Genomic DNA, 17,002 nt, shown 5'->3' with positions numbered 1-17,002 from the left:
TTTTTTTTTTTTTTTTTTGGGGAGAAGAGGAAGATGATGAGTTGAGAGAGAGATATAGATAAAAAGTGGGTTTTATGGTGGAGATAAGGAGATGATAAGTCAAAAAGAGAGAGAAAGAGAGATGATTGATTGTTGAATTTAAGGCAATTGAGATTTAATGGTGAAGTCATTAATAAAAGAAACATTAGCAATTTTTTTGGTGGGAAGATGATGTATGTGTTTTTTTTTTTTTTTTTCGGGAGAAGAGGAAGATGATGAGTTGAGAGAGAGATATAGATAAGAAGTGGACTTTATGGTGGAGATAGAGATGAGATTTATTTTATATTTTTTAGCATTTTAAAACTGATAGAAATTATTTTTAAATTGTTAGACAAATACAAAAAAAATATGATGAAAATGATATAATTATTGATGTAGTTTAACATGAGCGTAATAACATTAAATGTAACGCTTCCATTTTTAGTATAATATAGACAGTAAGTAGAAATGTAGACTGACTTTATGGATAAAGTGCGTTTGGAATTTCCATCAAGTTTTTACCTACGCATTTGAGTATTTTGATCTTCTCGCATGCATGTGTGGTTGTATAAGATGTTGGATGCACTGCACCATGAGTCCAGCCCACATGCTTTTTCAGGAGCTCCTTTAATGAGCATGTCACTCTTGTCTTCCATGACTAGTGAGAAGTCTGACTTCTCTTAATGAGAAGTGGGCCAAAGTGTGTTGGACACGCTGAAGACAAAAGAAAAGAAACAAGCAAAGGCCATTCGGCCAATGAGAGATGTAAAGACTGTGGAAGGAAGAAAAGAAGAAAAGGTGAAAGAAATAAAAGGGGAAGGCCATTCGGCCATTTGGGGTAAAGAAAAAGAGGAGAAGTCCCAGCAAGTGAGAGTGAGGACAGTGCAGTTTTGAAGAACTGCGTGAGTGAGAGTAAGTAAAAAAGAAAAGAAAAATAGAGAGTAAAAGAAAATTGTAAGAGATACAGTGAGAGAGGAGTGAAAAGAAAAAAAGAATTTTTTTGCTCAAATTGTATCTTTTAAGTGTTGTAATCTCTATTTAATATAATGAAATTATTTAGAATTTATCCTGTGATTTTTTCTTTAAGGAGAAGAAATTTTCACGTAAATTTTTATATTTTTATGCGGTTGTACTTTTTGTGCTTGTTGAAATTTATTCACAATTATATAGAATTTTTTCCCTCATAAAGGAACAGCAAAACAAACCTCAAAATTAAATGATGTAAAATCAAGGTTAATTAATTCTTCGACACTTTTCCATGAGTAAGGAACACCAGTTATATGGTAGCTTTAGACGTGGCAAAACGGGCGGGTCGGGTCGGGTTCGGGTCGGGTCAATCGGGTTCGCGGGTCAAACGGGTCACGGGTCATTTTAAAACGGGTCAATCAGGTTGCGGGTCGGGTCAGGTTTGGTCGGGTTGACCCGTATTTTTCAAACAAATTTTTTTTTTTTTTTTTTCACTTACAAAAAGACTAATATCAAACTTAAAAGACTAAGAAAGAAAAGCAACTCACATTGAGAGTGCAAAAGTTCTAGATTTATATTCAACTTCCAACAAAAGCAAAACAACTACATCTTGATTTAATGCATGGAACTTAAGCTGCTAAGCACATATTTTTTCATATACAACTTACAAGCCTTCCACCACCTTTGTCATCAAGTAACCAACTCAAAATTTCTAACAAGCATCTTTTTTTTTTTTTTTTTTTTTGATACCAAAAACAGTACAAAACAAATGACATTAAGAATTTAAGAGTTCATATACAAAGCTGGATTCAACCAGGTCTAGTTCAAAGGCACTAGAGTTACCTGCTTAGTTACAATACTTATATGATTAACTAGCAAAGAGTGAAAGAGGGCACTAGGTTTGTGCCGTTTGTAACTTTGTTTGTTTAATTAATTAATTCATTTTTGTGGCTTTGGACAATGGAGAATCGGAGTGGACTACAGCTAGCAGCAAGCATAAATGATAAAACATTAAATTGGATGAGATTTTTTAACTTTTAATGGTTGTGAGACAGCCTTCTAAGCCATTGGCCGGTTGGTCCTTGACTAATTGACTAACCTTGTTACTTGTGTTGTGTTTGTAGTGAGTCTAGTGAGTAGTGACTTCACTGACTTAGTGACTTGTCTTGTCTTAGTTGTTTACTGTCAAGCATTGATTTTTTTTTTTTTTTTTTGGGTAAACTGTCCAGCATTGATGGACGGTTGTGTACTGATGCTTTATTACTAATTTATTAGTTTTGATACTTATGCATAAAGTATCAGGACGTAATTAAAAAAAAAAAAAAATTTATCGAATTTTTTAACGGGTCGGGTCACAGGTTATTCGGGTCGGATTGGGTCACGAGTCAACTTGTTTTTGCTTCGGGTAAAAAAAATCGGGTTCAGGTCAAGTATTTTTCGGGTCGGGTCGGGTCAGAAAATTCTGACCCGTATTGCCATGTCTAGGTAGCTTATAGAGTTGTAAATGATAGGTATGTACAGCAGAAAATATGATCCACAAAATGAGCAAATGCAGTAGAAGTAAACAACCACAAATCTAGACATTCATACTGGCACTTTAATTAGTAGTCTAGACAACAAAAACCAAAAAGAACACGTTATCACTTGTGAAGGCGATAAGTAGGAATAGCAAGTAGGTGCTTGGCTCTAGGAGTTGTGAGACCAAACTCTTCGGTCATGTCCAACTCCGTTGGCAACATGTCATTAGGAAGCTCCCAATCAAAGCAATGAACAAGTTGTGCTAACACTAGCCGAACCACAGTTAGACCCAATTGCATTCCTGGACAGCTTCTTCTCCCAGACCCAAATGGGATAAGCTCAAAGTCATGTCCTCTAAGATCTATGTTACTCCCAACAAATCTCTCTGGATTAAACTTATCTGGCTCAGTCCAAACACTTGGGTCTCTCCCAATTGCCCATACATTTATTAAGAGTCTAGACTTACGAGGTATGTGGTAATCATTGATAGTGCAATCTTCCAATGACTCATGAGGTATCAACAAAGGTGCTACTGGATGTAGCCTCATGGTTTCTTTTACAACCATGTCCAAGTACTCCAAGCTATCCAAGTCAGATTCATCTACCATCCTCTCTAAGCCCACCACATTTTCCAACTCCTTTTGGACTTTCTTCATTATACGAGGATGCCTGATTAGTTCCGTGAGCATCCAATCAATTGCTGTTGCTGAAGTGTCCATTGAGGCGGCAAGCATATCCTGTAAGAAAATCATTGTTAGAAAATCACAACAAACAAGTCTTAATCCCAAAATCATTGGGATCGACTAGTAAAGAAACTACACTAGAATTAAATTTTGATTCTAGCAAATGATGCCGCTTTAGCTTCAACTTGATTAATTCTTATAAAAATTAGTGTTTAAGTAGATAGGATAGTATAAATAAAAAATAATTAGAGATCATGTTGTATACACAAGATTATATTTGGTACATAATTGAATTCTACACAAACATATAGAATCGTTTTTTTTCCCCTAATACAATTAATTCGACACAAACATAAAGAATCAGTTTTGACTATATTATTAATTTAACGATTTGATATATGATGTGTTTGACTCCTTACTAATATCATGTAAGTTCTTTGAATAATTACCAAGATAATAGCTTTGATATTGGGCCGTTCAATTCGGTACTCAGATTCCTCAGATCCCATGAAGCCCAACATGACATCAACAAAGTCCTTGGTCTTACTTTCATCCTTGGATTGGACATGCTCATCAATGGTCTTCTCCAAAAAGGCATCAAATATCTTACCCACAGCCTTCATGCGCTGAGTTAGCCCTTGAAGGTCAAGGAGTGCAACATAAGGAATATAATCACCTAAGTTAGGAGTTGCGGTTAGCTGCATACCCTCTTGGATTACAGACTTGAATCCCCTCTCATCAAACTCCTTGTCCATGTACTTCTTCCCAAACACCAAACGGCAACTCATATCTGCGCTGAGAGATGAAACCTTGGCACTGAGATCAACAGCAACATGTTCATGTGCTGCCTCTTGAATGAACTTTATCAATAGGTCAAGCTCTTCTTTTCTCATGGATTTGAAAGAATTGATTTTGAGGTTGCTAAGTAATTCAAGGGTGCACATCTTACGTATGTTGCGCCAATAAGAACCATATGGAGCAAAGGCCAAGCTCTTTTGCTCATAAGAGATGTGCTTTGAAGCCTCATTAGGTGGTCTACTAGCAAAAACAAGGTCATGTGTTTTAAGGAATAGCTTGGCAGCTTGAGGGGACGAGACAACAATGGTAGGTACCATCCCTAAGCGCAAATGCATGATAGGACCGTGTTTTTGAGCTAGTTGATGAAGATCTTGATGAGGGAATTCTCCTAACATATGAAGGTTCCCAAAGATAGGGAAGCCTCTTGGACCAGGAGGTAATTTCTTCCTCTTGGTTTTGCTTTTCCATTGTACTAGGATATAAGCAAGCAAAACAAGTGAGAGTATGATCCATGTCCAAGCCATGGTGGGCATTTTTAAGGCTGAGCGCACTGGCTGGAGAAGGCAAGCTCTGTTTTTTTTTTTTTTTTTTGATGAACATACGGAGTTGTTATTTATGACACGGAAATCGTACAAACGGACAATAAACTTTAGATATTTTGGGCTGACGTATGGAAGATTTTTTTTTTCTTTTTCTTCTTTTACCAAATATAGTAAGCAGTAGGCTTTAGTATTTTTGTTGATGTTAAATTATTGTATTCTAGGATTATCCGATAAATTTTTATTACGATGAAATATCATCTACTTCACATTTCTCTCTCTTTTACAAATTGAGTATTTTTTTAGTTGTTTAATTATCATTTTCTCTACTCTTTTAAGATTGAGTATTTTTTTTAGTTGTTTAATTAAAAGAATGGTAAATGTATAGGATAAAAAAAAATAAGAAAGTGATCTTATACTACAAATTTGAAATAGGATTTTCACTATTAAAACTTTATTTCTTAGATATAAAGGTTTACAAACTGAAACATAATTTAAAATGACTTAGTAATCTATACACTTTTAAGTTTATAATATTTAATCTAAATTATAAAGTAAATCAATTCTAAATGCAGATGATCATTTTTCACAAATTTTACTTATATGAATTTTATAAATGGATGTGTTATTCATAATATATATATATATATATATATATTCTTTTTATAAAAAAAGAGAGTAAAGATATGTTTGTGTACGCATGCGTGTGCAATATATTATCTTTATATATTAAGAAGATTCAAAAAGTTAATTATAATTTCAAAAATGTCAAAAATACCCCCTAATCTAATTAGATAATTCTTATTCTTAAAAGGAGACAGTTTTTAGACCCCTTAAACAATTGATTAAACCTAGGTAATTAGGCAAGTTGTTACTTAGTCCAATTAAGCAAGTCTAGGTTATCACAATAATAAAGATCAAATCAAGTAAAGTAGCGGAAAATAAATAACACAAGATATGATCATCCAGGAAACCAAACCGGTAAAAACCTAGGGAGGATTTGACCTAGCTATCCTCAAGGTAAACTTGAATCCACTATCAGAAAGAATCGAAGTTCATACAAAAGGACTTACAAGCACCCCCGCTTGACTTCCTAATGTTACTAACCAGTAGAACTTACTGACACGACCACGTGCAAGCTCCGAATCCACGGACTCCTTCTTTCTTGGATTCCCACCAGCTACAAGCACCCCGCTTGTGTATTCTTTAAGCTTTAATGGCAGCAACTGTTTTGATCATCAAGGTGTAGAGAATATCTCCTCCTTGAAAACCCTAAGTTTGTGTAAAGGAAAGCTCCTCTAGATCTCACAAGAGATTTATACAAACCGCAATATGATCAACACTAAAACGTGGCTAGAGTTTGCCTTTTATACTTAGGACAAATAAGAAACTCTAAAAACGTTTTAAAACAATTAGGGCTGAGTTGGAAAATTCTGCAGAAAAGCAATCTGCCCGAGCTTCGATCGGTCGAGCCTAAACTTCGATTGATTGAGCTAGGTCGAAAGCCACAGTGCTTTCTGCTTAACACTCAATTCCAACTTTACATCGACATACAACTTTGAGCTAGCTGTAAACACTTCTAAACACATTGTTTTGATCATGGTTTGCCAATAATACAAATTAAAGTTCTAAATACATAAAGTCCTACACTTTAGAACCTAACAAAAGGATTTTACTAATATGTGCCCTTAACTGAACCCTTCTTAAAAAATAGAAATTAGGGTTAAAATTGTAATTAAAAAAAAAAAAATACTAAAGAAACTTTCTTTTCCTAAAAATTAGAACCCTTTCTATTTAAATATATTTTATACATGTTTGATACATTTTTTTTTTCCTAAAAGCTAGTGTGGGGACCGGCCCAAAATAACAGGTTGGTTGGGCCCTAGGTCCGTTCGAGGACGCAGCCCTTCCGAGGAGTCAGCGTGGCCCAAGAAATCCTTATTCAGGCCCACTAGGGCAAAGAGAACATGTCTGAGGAGTAATTTCTCCTCAGATACTGCAAAATCCGGAGCAAAGGTGCATCCAAGCCACTATAGTTCATCTTCCAAATACATAAAAAGGAAGGAAACCCGAAATATCTCAGCAAAGGTTGCCACCACCACATTAAATGCATTACAACTACTCTTCTGGCCGCATTAATGAGGAGAAGACCCCTGAACAGTGCTACCTAGGCTACCGCAACTCACAAAGAATTGAGAGGGGTGTCTGATGGGACAGGTGCTCAAGTGGGGGTTTGGATGATCAACAAGTGTAAAGCCCAGATGATGGGAAAGGGCCTATATAATATGTAAAAGTCCCCCAAGAGAAGGGACGTGAGAAAAAGGAGAGAATACTGTAGAGAAGTCTGACTGCATTGATCTATATCTATTAATTAAGTTTTTAGTCTTATCATTTCTAGAGACCTTTCTACACAGTGGCATTTTCGTTCTTGTTTGTGTATTCCCTTAACTCATGCATCAAACCGTTTAAACTAACTGAAACTGAGTTCTTTAGCCCATACTCTACAAAAATTCATTGTGTGGGACCTTTTGGACCAAGACTTGAGTGACAATGATTGTGTAACACCCCAACCTAACTTTATAATTAAACCATGTGTTTAAGTGGCTAATTACTATTTTAAACCACTTTATTTTTATAATTAATAAAAAAGTATTTAATAAGCATATTATTTTATAATGCCATGGAATGAGGATTGTAAAGATTATACAAAACTAAATTGCTATTAGTATTTTAAATATATACTAAGTATGTACAAAACTATATTAAGTGGTTAAGTTATGAAATATATATATATATATATATATTTATAGTTGTTGGTGTTTTAACTATGTATGATGCATGAGATATTATAGAACATATATGCTCTTTTAATGTGATGGATATAACTTTATAAAGGTAAGGATATATATATATATATATATGTGTGTGTGTGTATGTAAAGTGATATTATTCTTTGTAAATGAGTGTGAATGCAAAGAATATATACATACATACATATATATATATATATAAGTGTGAATGCAAGAAAAAAATGAAAAGTGGGTGGGATTTTTCTTTCCCTAGACATACACGTATCCACCCCAATTTTCCACCTCTCTTATCTGATTTTGTTGCCCCAAAAGTCTTCATACTTTTGTCATTTTCTTGGCTGCATCAGATCAGAAGTCCAGCCCCGCTTTCTCTACTCCTTTTTCCTCTTTCTTTGTTCTTCTTTCTCTCTTCTTTTGTTGCTTTTACACGGCAGCCCTCCGTTTCTCACCAACACAATATATTCCTCTATAAAGAAGAAATTAAACAATTAACCCTAAGGTTTCAGCTTCAAATTGTTGGGGGTAATTAAGTAATCAAAACTTCATTTGTTTATTTCTACCTCTTTAACCTCTATCCTGATTTTATAGGCTGAATTATGATTCTATTTTAGTGATTTGAAGATTTGATGATATTATGGTTTATTTAATGTTTGATAACATATTTTAGTACGTTAATTATAGGTATAAAAATACCCAAATGAAATTAAGGCCTATTGCTATTTGTTGATGATTTTATAAGAATATGTACTGAAGCTGTCACTGTGACAGATTCTGTGTTCATGCATGTTAAATTATGTATTAAATTGTATATAGTGAATTTGGATGCTAGGGAAAATTCCTATGAAACCTAAGACACTTGTGGTTGTTATTGCATTGGTCTCACAGCATCTGGATGAACATAAAAATAATGGTTTAATTTCTAACTTGCATGAATTTCTAACAGGACAGATTTGAGTATGCTGTCTTGCGTGATTTTTAGTAAATCATGAGTTTATTCTTTGACTCAAAGAAAGGGGTTCTAAACCATGAGACGGTTGTACGTATGAAGCTGTTTTGCCCAACGTGTTGTATGTTATCATATGAATGTATATAGTTACATGATCATGCTTAAAAGATTTTATATTTATGCATGCATTATTGCCCTAACCTTAAAGCACATTTTGAAATAAAGTTAGCTCTTCTAGAGATATGGGATTAATATAAGAATGTTGGTTTCTCTAGGATTTTGTACTTGTTGTTGATGACTGTATTTTTGTTTGTGGGAACCTCGTTGAGGTGGGATTAGGATTTCCTTGATTCTAAGAAATAGGCTTTGAGATGAATGCGTGAGTCTATGACAAGGAAATTATGGATAGTAATAAGCTTCGATTTATGGTTTAGGTGTTACCAGTATCCAAGTCTAAGCTCCTTCGACTTTAGGCTCTCGGTTCCTCTACTTTTAGGTAAGGGATAAGTTATATGGGCATTTGGTAAGTCATGAGGTTATTTTAAAGTATATTATGCGCTAAAATGTTTTTGATTAGAGATATGGCATGTAATCATTATTCTGACAAAGATGTGTTCGTGCATTTTCGAAACTCTATGTATATGATTTGAGCATATTGATGCCATTACTAATTTTCACGAACATGATGTTTAAAGAAAAGAATGGAAATGTTATTATCATGAAATGTCATGCAAAACAAGAAATTTCAGTATGATGTAAAGTATAAAATGTTTTCGGGTTATGTCTTCTGGTGATTTGAACTCTGCTAGTAGGGGTTAATTACTAGCTTTCCATGGAAAATGTTATATGATTGGCCATTAAGTGGGACTGGCTCTGCTGTACCCGCCCCTTGTTGGTTACGGCCAACTTGTGGGGGAAGCCAACCTACCCCCATGGTTGAAAGATATGTATTATGATGTAATCCCGGGAATACCTGGCATTGTGGGGAATGCTGGATGCCTAGCACTGTGGTGCTAGAAGCCTCCCAAATAAGTACAGACTTATCAGATATGGGCTAACCAATAAGTTATTTATGAACAGCCATGTTATGTTATTAATCATGAGAGAATTATTTTGTTTAAATGTATTGTGAAAAGTGAAAACTCTCATGGCAAGAAGAAGTTTCTAATGAAAAGAAAAGCTGTTCATTAAAGATAAAAGTTTCTGAAGTTCTGTTATGCTATAAAGGTAAAGTTTCTGATAAAAGTACAAGTTTATGTTTAAAAGTATCAGATATTTGTTTTTATGAAACGTTAAGTTTTATGATCATGAAAGTTATAGTATTCTATGAGAAGAGATTTATAAAGAAAGGTTTTCTTATTGGGTCAAGATGTTTCTAGTTTAATACAAAGTTGCCGATTAATTGATTTACGTTAAAATGATTATTTTGTAATGAGAGTATATATGGTGACTTTGTAGAAAATGATAGAAGTTTAATCTGAAAGTTTTTGGTAATATTAATCTGATAAGAAAAAGGAGAACAATTATTTTCCTATGAAGAGCGTATAAGCTATTATCACAAATAGTATAAAATACTATGCATGAAAAGACGTTCTCCTATCTGAAATAATCATAAAATGAAATGATTTACATGCATCCTTATTGAATTCTCATATATTTTACCTTTACTGAGCTGTGTAGCTCACCCCTTCCACTCTTTTAGTTAGCAGGTTTTATTTTGGAGCAGAGGGAGCCTTAGTCGAGTTTGGAAGGAGCTGGTTTTAGTTTTATATGTATAGATCCTAAATTAGTAATTTTATGTTTAGCTTTGTAGTATTGTGTATTTTAGGATCAAATGAAAGTGTACACCTTAAAGTATTAAGAGATGTATTATGTGAAAGTGTGGAACTTAAATGATTGGTGGATTATATTATTCTTTGGAGTACAATGTAGATGCTCTGAATGTCAAGTGAAAGGTTATATAATTTAAGTAAAGAAACAAGGATTGAAAAGAAAGAACAAAGCTTTTGGTAAAAGTTTTGTAAAAGTTAAGTTGGTTCTTGTTAATATCAGGTTTAGGCTTGATATTAGCATGCCGGTCATGTTCACAAATCCAGGTATCGGGTTTGGGGCGTGACAGATTGGGTCACCAAATTATTCACCTACAATTGGCGCCGTCTGTGGGAAGAACTTAAGTGTTAGTAAGCACAACGGTTAAGCATGGCAGGACTAGGTTCACACCAGGAGAATCCCCACCAAACTAACCCTCAATAGATAGAACCTATTGAGTCTCAGCGGCAAAATGATCCTTTCAACCCAAGCAACAGAAGGAATCATGAGGGAAGTGTGCATACTACCCAGACGAGCCAAAGTCATACCCAAATAAGTAGTCACGTATCTCAAAGGCGAAACAACCATCAGGCCATGCAGCGAGAGATAGATGACCTGAAAAGAAAGTTGTGACGTGCGCAGCGAAAGTGATCTCCCTCCAGCTCAGATGCATCCTCTAACAAGGAGGACGTGAGTTATCGACGGAGGTCGAGAACACCCCCAAGTGAGACCTTTTCTTATGAGAAGGAGTCTTGCCCTATGTGAAGGTATGAGAGCCCATCCAGTAAGGGTTTGGGATATGACGCTATGAACAGGGCACTAGACCAGATCTCTAGATCACTCTTCGTGCACAGGATAGAAGGAGCTAAATTACCTCGACGTTACAATCAACCTACATTTACCATCTACAACGGCCGAGCAGACCCAGTGGAGCACGTGAGCCAGTTTAACCAAAGAATGGCCATCTACTCCCAAAATGAGGCCCTAATGTGCAAAGTCTTCCCGTCCAGCTTGGGTCCAATGGCGATGAGATGGTTCAATAGCCTGAAAACAAATTCCATAGGCTCCTATAAGTAGCTCACTCAGGCTTTTTGTTCTCACTTTATTACAAATAACAGAGTCCCTCAACCCCTATGTTCGTTATTATCCCTGTGCATGCGCAAGGGAGAGACCCTAAAGGCGTATTCGGATAGATATTGGGAGATGTATAACGAGTTGGATGAGAACCACGATGATGTCGCCATCAGCACATTCAAAAGCGGTCTCCCCACCGAGCATGGCTTAAGGAAATCTTTAACCGGTAAACCCGTTGCCAATGTTCATCAGTTGATGGATAGGATTGATAAGTACAAAAGGGTGGAAGTAGATCAGCTACAAGGAAAAGGAAAGGAGAAGATCATTCCCCCCAAAGGGAATGATTACAGGTCGGAACGATATAACCATAACCAGTCGAGGAGAGATTTTTGGAGACAGGCTGGACAAAACAGCATGCAAACGGTTAATGCCGTGTTCAGAGAGCTAGTACAGCAAATTCTGGAGAAAGTCAAGAACGAACCTTTCTTCAGGTGGCCAGGAAAAATGGCTGGGTACCTTTTGAGACCTAACCAGAATCTGTATTGTCACTATCATCAGGACCATGGGCATACCACTGAGGATTGCCAGAATTTATGGAATCACTTGGATTAGCTGGTCCGAGAAGGAAAGTTACGTCACCTTTTACACCCCTCAAACGGTCATCTGGGCCAGGAAATGTAAGAGCCTCAAAAAGATGTATCACTAAGACCTCCCACGGGGACGATACACGTCATCCTCGCTGCTCTAGGAAGAACCGGCTTATTTCCTTCCAGGGTGCTGTCCGTGGCTCAGCTCTCTGCCGAGGATAGGGAAAGTGAATTTAAAAGGTCTAAAAAGGGAAGCTCTTTAATATTAGGATTCTCGAACGAAGATAAGAGGAGAACTATCCAACCTCACGACGATGCCTTAGTGGTTACGCTGAGAATCGGAGGCTTCGATGTGAGGAGGGTACTAGTAGACCCAGGCAGTGCAGTAGAGGTAATGTACCCTAATCTATACAAGGGGCTGAACTTAAGGCCAGAGGATTTAACGGCTTATTACTCCCCCCTTATCAGCTTCAAAGGGAAAATTGTGGTACCTAAAGGGCAGATCAGATTACCCATACAAATCGGATCAGAGGTAGTGGAAGTGGACTTTATCATGGTCGATACTTACTCGCCCTACATAGCGATAGTAGCCAGGCCATGGATCCATGCCCTAGAGGCCGTATCTTCTACACTTCATCAAAAGGTAAAATACCCATTCGGAGGCCGAGTGGAAGAGATTCGTGGAGATCAGGCCATGGCTAGGCAATGTATGGTGGCCGCCATCTCATGTAAGTCCAATGCTGAGTTCTCGGCTTCTGAAAACTTATAGCAATCAACCACCTTGGCAAGGAAAATCAATGGGCTAGCTGAGGAGATAAGGTGTGAAAGTCTGGAAAAGTTTACCATTGAAAACGATCCAGAGAGATTTTTCCAAGTCGGCTCAGAGTTCCTCAAGAAAAAGAGGAGCTGGTTGGATTTCTGAGGAAAAACGTTGACGTATTTGCATGGGACGCTTACGATGCCCCGGGGGTTGACCCTAGTCTCATTTGTCACCATTTGAATGTTAACCCATCTTCCATTCCAAAGAAGCAACCACCCCGACATCCCTCGAGAGAACATGCCAGTGCCGTTAGAGACGAAGTCACAAAGCTGAAAAAGATAGGGGCTATTAAAGAAGTCTTTTACCCCGAATGGTTGGCAAATATGGTGGTGGTAAGAAAGAAAACAGGGAAGTGGTGAGTTTGCGTGGACTTCACAGACTTGAACAAGGCATGCCCGAAAGACCCATTCCCGTTACCTCGAATTGACCGATTGGTAGATGCGACTATAGGCTACCCTCGAATGAGCTTCCTGGACACCTTCCAAGACTATCATCAGATACCACTGGCACTAGAGGATCAGGAGAAAACGGCGTTCATGACACCTGTTGGAAATGACCACTATAAGGTGATGCCTTTCGGACAAAAGAACGCAGGGTCAACCTACCAAAGGATGATGACCAGAATGTTCGAACCTCAGCTAGGCAGGGTTATTGAATTCTACATAGACGATATGGTGGTAAAAAGCAAGGTGGTGTCTGAGCACGTGAAAGACCTGGAGATCATCTTTGGCATCTTAAGGGAGCATAAGTTGCGGCTCAATGCTTCCAAGTGTTCATTTGGGGTCGGATCTGGGAAATTCCTAGGCTATATGGTAACTCACAGAGGAATAGAAGTAAGCCCAGATCAAATCAAAGCGATTAATAGCCTACAGGCTCCTCGGAATCCGAAAGAGGTGCAGAAACTCACTGGCATGATCGTAGTGTTGAACTGGTTCATATCACGATCTGCAGACCGATGCCGACCTTTCTACCTCTTAATAAATAAGTGGAAAGGGTTTGAGTGGTCGGAGGATTGTGTCCTGGTCTTCCAGCAACTCAAAGAATACTTGTCGCGACCACCCATCATGTCTAGCCCTAAGGCGGATGAGGTACTGTTCGCATACATAGCGGTAGCCCCTCATGCTGTAAGCTTGGTACTGATACGGGATGATAATGGAATACAGCGACCAGTGTATTACGTAAGTAAATCGTTACATGAGGCTAAAGTGCGCTACTTACCATTGGAGAAAGCAATTCTAGCAGTGGTGCATGCCACGCGAAAACTCCCCCATTACTTTCAGGCACACACAGTCATTGTTCTAACCTAGCTTCCCCTTCGATCAATACTTCGAAGCGCCGATTACACAGGAAGGATTGCCATGTGGAGTGCACTTTTAGGGGCCTTTGATATTAAATACATGCCTAGGTCCTCTGTCAAGGGTCAAGTCCTCGCGGACCTAGTCGCAGAATTCGCTGAACCCTCTGTAGAAACAATAATAGAGAAGGAAGACATGGATGGGAAATCGGTTGGCACAACCTCAATACGAGAGATCTCACGTTGGAAAGTCTACGTGGACGGCGCGGCCAACCAAAAAGGATCTGGGATCGGGCTAGTTCTGATATCGCCCGAAAGTATTACCATTGAAAAATCGATAAGACTGGGGTTCTCAGCTATGAACAACGAAGCCGAGTATGAGGCCTTGCTTCAAGGAATGATGATGGTTCAAAAATTGGGCGGAAAGGTAATGGAAGCGTTCTCGGACTCCAAATTGGTCGTTAGCCAAGTGATGGGTGAGTTAGAAGCTAGAGATGCTAGAATGCAAGAGTATCTCGATCAAGTCAAACGCCTGCAGTCAGACTTTGAATCCTTTAACCTGACGCATGTTTCTAAAAGTGGGAACACACATGCGGATTCGCTGGCCACTTTTGCCACGTCCTCTACACTTGATCTGCCACGAATGATCCTTGTTGAGGATTTATGCCAGACAAGTTCAACCGGAAGAGACATAGCTCGGATCCATCAGATTAGAAAGAATCCCAGCTGGATGGATCCTATAATGAACTTCCTCAAAGACGATACATTACCAGAAGGAAAACTGGAGGCCGAGAAGATACAGAGGAATGCTCCTCGGTTTTGGTTGTCAAAAGACCACAAGCTATACCGGCGTTCCTATTCTGGGTTGTACCTATTATGTATACACCGAGTCCTTGCTTGAAGAGCTACATGAGGGGATTTGTGGAAGTCACACAGGAGGAAGATCGCTGGCGCACAGGGCACTCACCCAGGGATACTGGTGGTCGAACATGCAGAGAGAAGCCCAAGAATATGCGAAGAAGTGTGATCAATGCCAAAGATTCGCCCCAAATATCCATCAGCCGGGAGGAGTCCTTAACCCCCTCTCCAGCCCCTGGTCGTTTGCTCAATGGGGTCTTGATATTGTCGGTCCTTTCCCTAAAGCAGCAGGGAATAAGCGATACCTAATAGTCGGCACCGATTATTTCACCAAATGGGTAGAGGCTGAACCTTTGGCCAACATCAGGGACGTGGGTTCCAAGAAATTCATTTGGAGGAACATTATTACGCGCTTCGGAACTCCTCACACCCTCATCTCGGACAACGGTCTTAAATTTGACAGTAAGAACTTCAGGGAATACTGTTGCGAGTTTGGAATCACAAACCGATATTCCACTCCTGCATACCCCCAAGGAAACGGGCAAGTTGAGGTCGTGAACAAGGTCATAGTGAGCGGGCTGAAAAAGAGATTGGATAATGCAAAAGGGAGATGAGTGGAAGAGCTCCCCCACGTTTTATGGACCTATCGAACGACGCCGCGATGGTCAACGGGCGAAACTCCTTTTTCAATGACTTATGGGGCCAAAGCCGTACTCCCAATCGAGAACAGTTTCCCCACATTAAAGTCTAGCACTTTTACCCCAAAAAATAATGATGAGTTATTGGGGAGAAGTCTAGACTTGGCTGAGGAAAAAAGGGAAAAAGCAATGATCCATATGGCCTGTTATCACCAGAAGCTAAAGCAGGGCTATGATGTTAATGTAAAGCTGTGACCTTTGAGTCCAGGCGACCTCGTGATGAGGAAAATTCTCGGTAGCGCTAAGAACCCTTCCTGGGCCAAGTTGGGACCCAACTGGGAAGGACCATATCGCATCACATTTGTGGCCGGAATAGGTGCTTATTACCTAGAAGACTTAGATGAAAAAACTGTACCTCGCCCGTGGAATGTAAATAATCTAAGAAGATATTATTATTAATGAAAACAGCTCCGCCTATGTTTTGTTCCATGATCATCGCATATCCATTGGTTCGTTTCCATCTATCCAAGTTTTAAATAGAACCTAAGTCCTGCATGGCTCCTCGGACCACAGACTTATGGGAAATTAACAATTTATGGCATCTATACAAGTTTTAAACAGAACCTAACTCTTGCATGGCTCCTCGAACCACAGATTTAGGGGAAATTAATAACTTATGGCATCTCTACAAGTTTTAAATAGAACATAAGTCCTGCATGGCTCCTCGAACCACAGATTTAGGGGAAATTAATAACTTATGGCATCTATATAAGTTTTAAACAGAGCCTAAGTCCTGCATGGCTCCTCGGACCATAGACTTAGGGGAAATTAACAATTTATGGCATCTATACAAGTTTTAAATAGAACCTAACTCTTGCATGGCTCCTCGAACCACAGATTTAGGGGAAATTAATAACTTATGGCATCTCTACAAGTTTTAAATAGAACCTAAGTCCTGCATGGCTCCTCGGATCACAGACTTAGGAGAAATTAATAACTTATGGCATTTCTACAAGTTTTAAATAGAACCTAAGTCCTGCATGGCTCCTCGGACCATAGATTTAGGCGAAATTAACAACTTATGGCTTCTATCCAAGTTTTAAACAGAACCTAAGTCCTGTATGGCTCCTCAGACCACAGACTTAAGGGAAATTAATAACTGGAGGCATCTATACAAGTTTTAAATAGAACCTAAGTCCTGCATGGCTTCTCAGACCACAGACTTAGGGGAAATTAACAACTTATGACATTTATACAAGTTTTAAACAGAACCTAAGTCTTGTATGGCTCCTCGAACCACAGACTTAGGGGAAATTAATAACTTATGGCATCTCTATAAGTTTTAAACAGAACCTAAGTCCTGCATGGCTCCTCGGACCACAGACTTAGGAGAAATTAACAACTTATGGCATCTATACAAGTTTTAAACAGAACCTAAGTCCTGCATGGCTCCTTGGACCACAGACTTAGGGGAAATTAATAACTTATGGCATCTCTACAAGTTTTAAACATAACCTAAATCCTACATGGCTCCTCAGACTACAGACTTAGGGGAAATTAACAACTTATGGCTTCTATCCAAGTTTTAAACAGAATCTAAGTCCTGCATGGCTCCTCAGACCACAGACTTAGGGGAAATTAATA

The 17,002-nt window shown here is 38.5% G+C and overlaps 1 protein-coding gene and 1 long non-coding RNA gene across 3 annotated transcripts; one reads left to right on the top strand and one right to left on the bottom strand.

Moving 5' to 3' along the window:
• Positions 1-2,514: 2,514 nt before the first annotated feature.
• LOC126733230 (cytochrome P450 71AU50-like) lies at positions 2,515-4,584 on the bottom strand. Its single transcript, XM_050436453.1, has 2 exons — positions 3,635-4,584; positions 2,515-3,239 (listed from the first exon to the last, which is right to left on the bottom strand). The coding sequence occupies exons 1-2, from the start codon at positions 4,514-4,516 to the stop codon at positions 2,625-2,627; spliced, it is 1,497 nt and encodes a 498-aa protein (XP_050292410.1). The 5' UTR covers positions 4,517-4,584; the 3' UTR covers positions 2,515-2,624.
• Positions 4,585-7,596: 3,012 nt separating this feature from the next.
• LOC126733232 (uncharacterized) lies at positions 7,597-10,279 on the top strand. Of its 2 annotated transcripts, none has more exons than XR_007659647.1 (3): positions 7,597-7,854; positions 8,713-8,801; positions 9,981-10,279. It is a non-coding gene; the product is annotated as an uncharacterized LOC126733232 (long non-coding RNA). The 2 variants fall into 2 exon arrangements; XR_007659646.1 differs by having other exon boundaries at positions 7,599-7,854; positions 8,713-8,774.
• The last annotated feature ends 6,723 nt before the right edge of the window (positions 10,280-17,002 follow it).

Source organism: Quercus robur, chromosome 6 (assembly GCF_932294415.1).
Source record: "Quercus robur chromosome 6, dhQueRobu3.1, whole genome shotgun sequence".
NCBI lineage: Eukaryota > Viridiplantae > Streptophyta > Magnoliopsida > Fagales > Fagaceae > Quercus > Quercus robur.
Note: the sequence above shows the minus strand (reverse complement) of the source record. Positions and strands in the feature narration are given on the sequence as shown.

Coding starts and splice junctions, on each gene's coding strand:
- LOC126733230 (XM_050436453.1), bottom strand. CDS start 4,516: ATGCCCACCATGGCTTGGACATGGATCATACTCTCACTTGTTTTGCTT. Junction 3,240..3,634: donor ATATCAAAGCTATTATCTTG/GTAATTATTCAA, acceptor ATTTTCTTACAG/GATATGCTTGCCGCCTCAAT.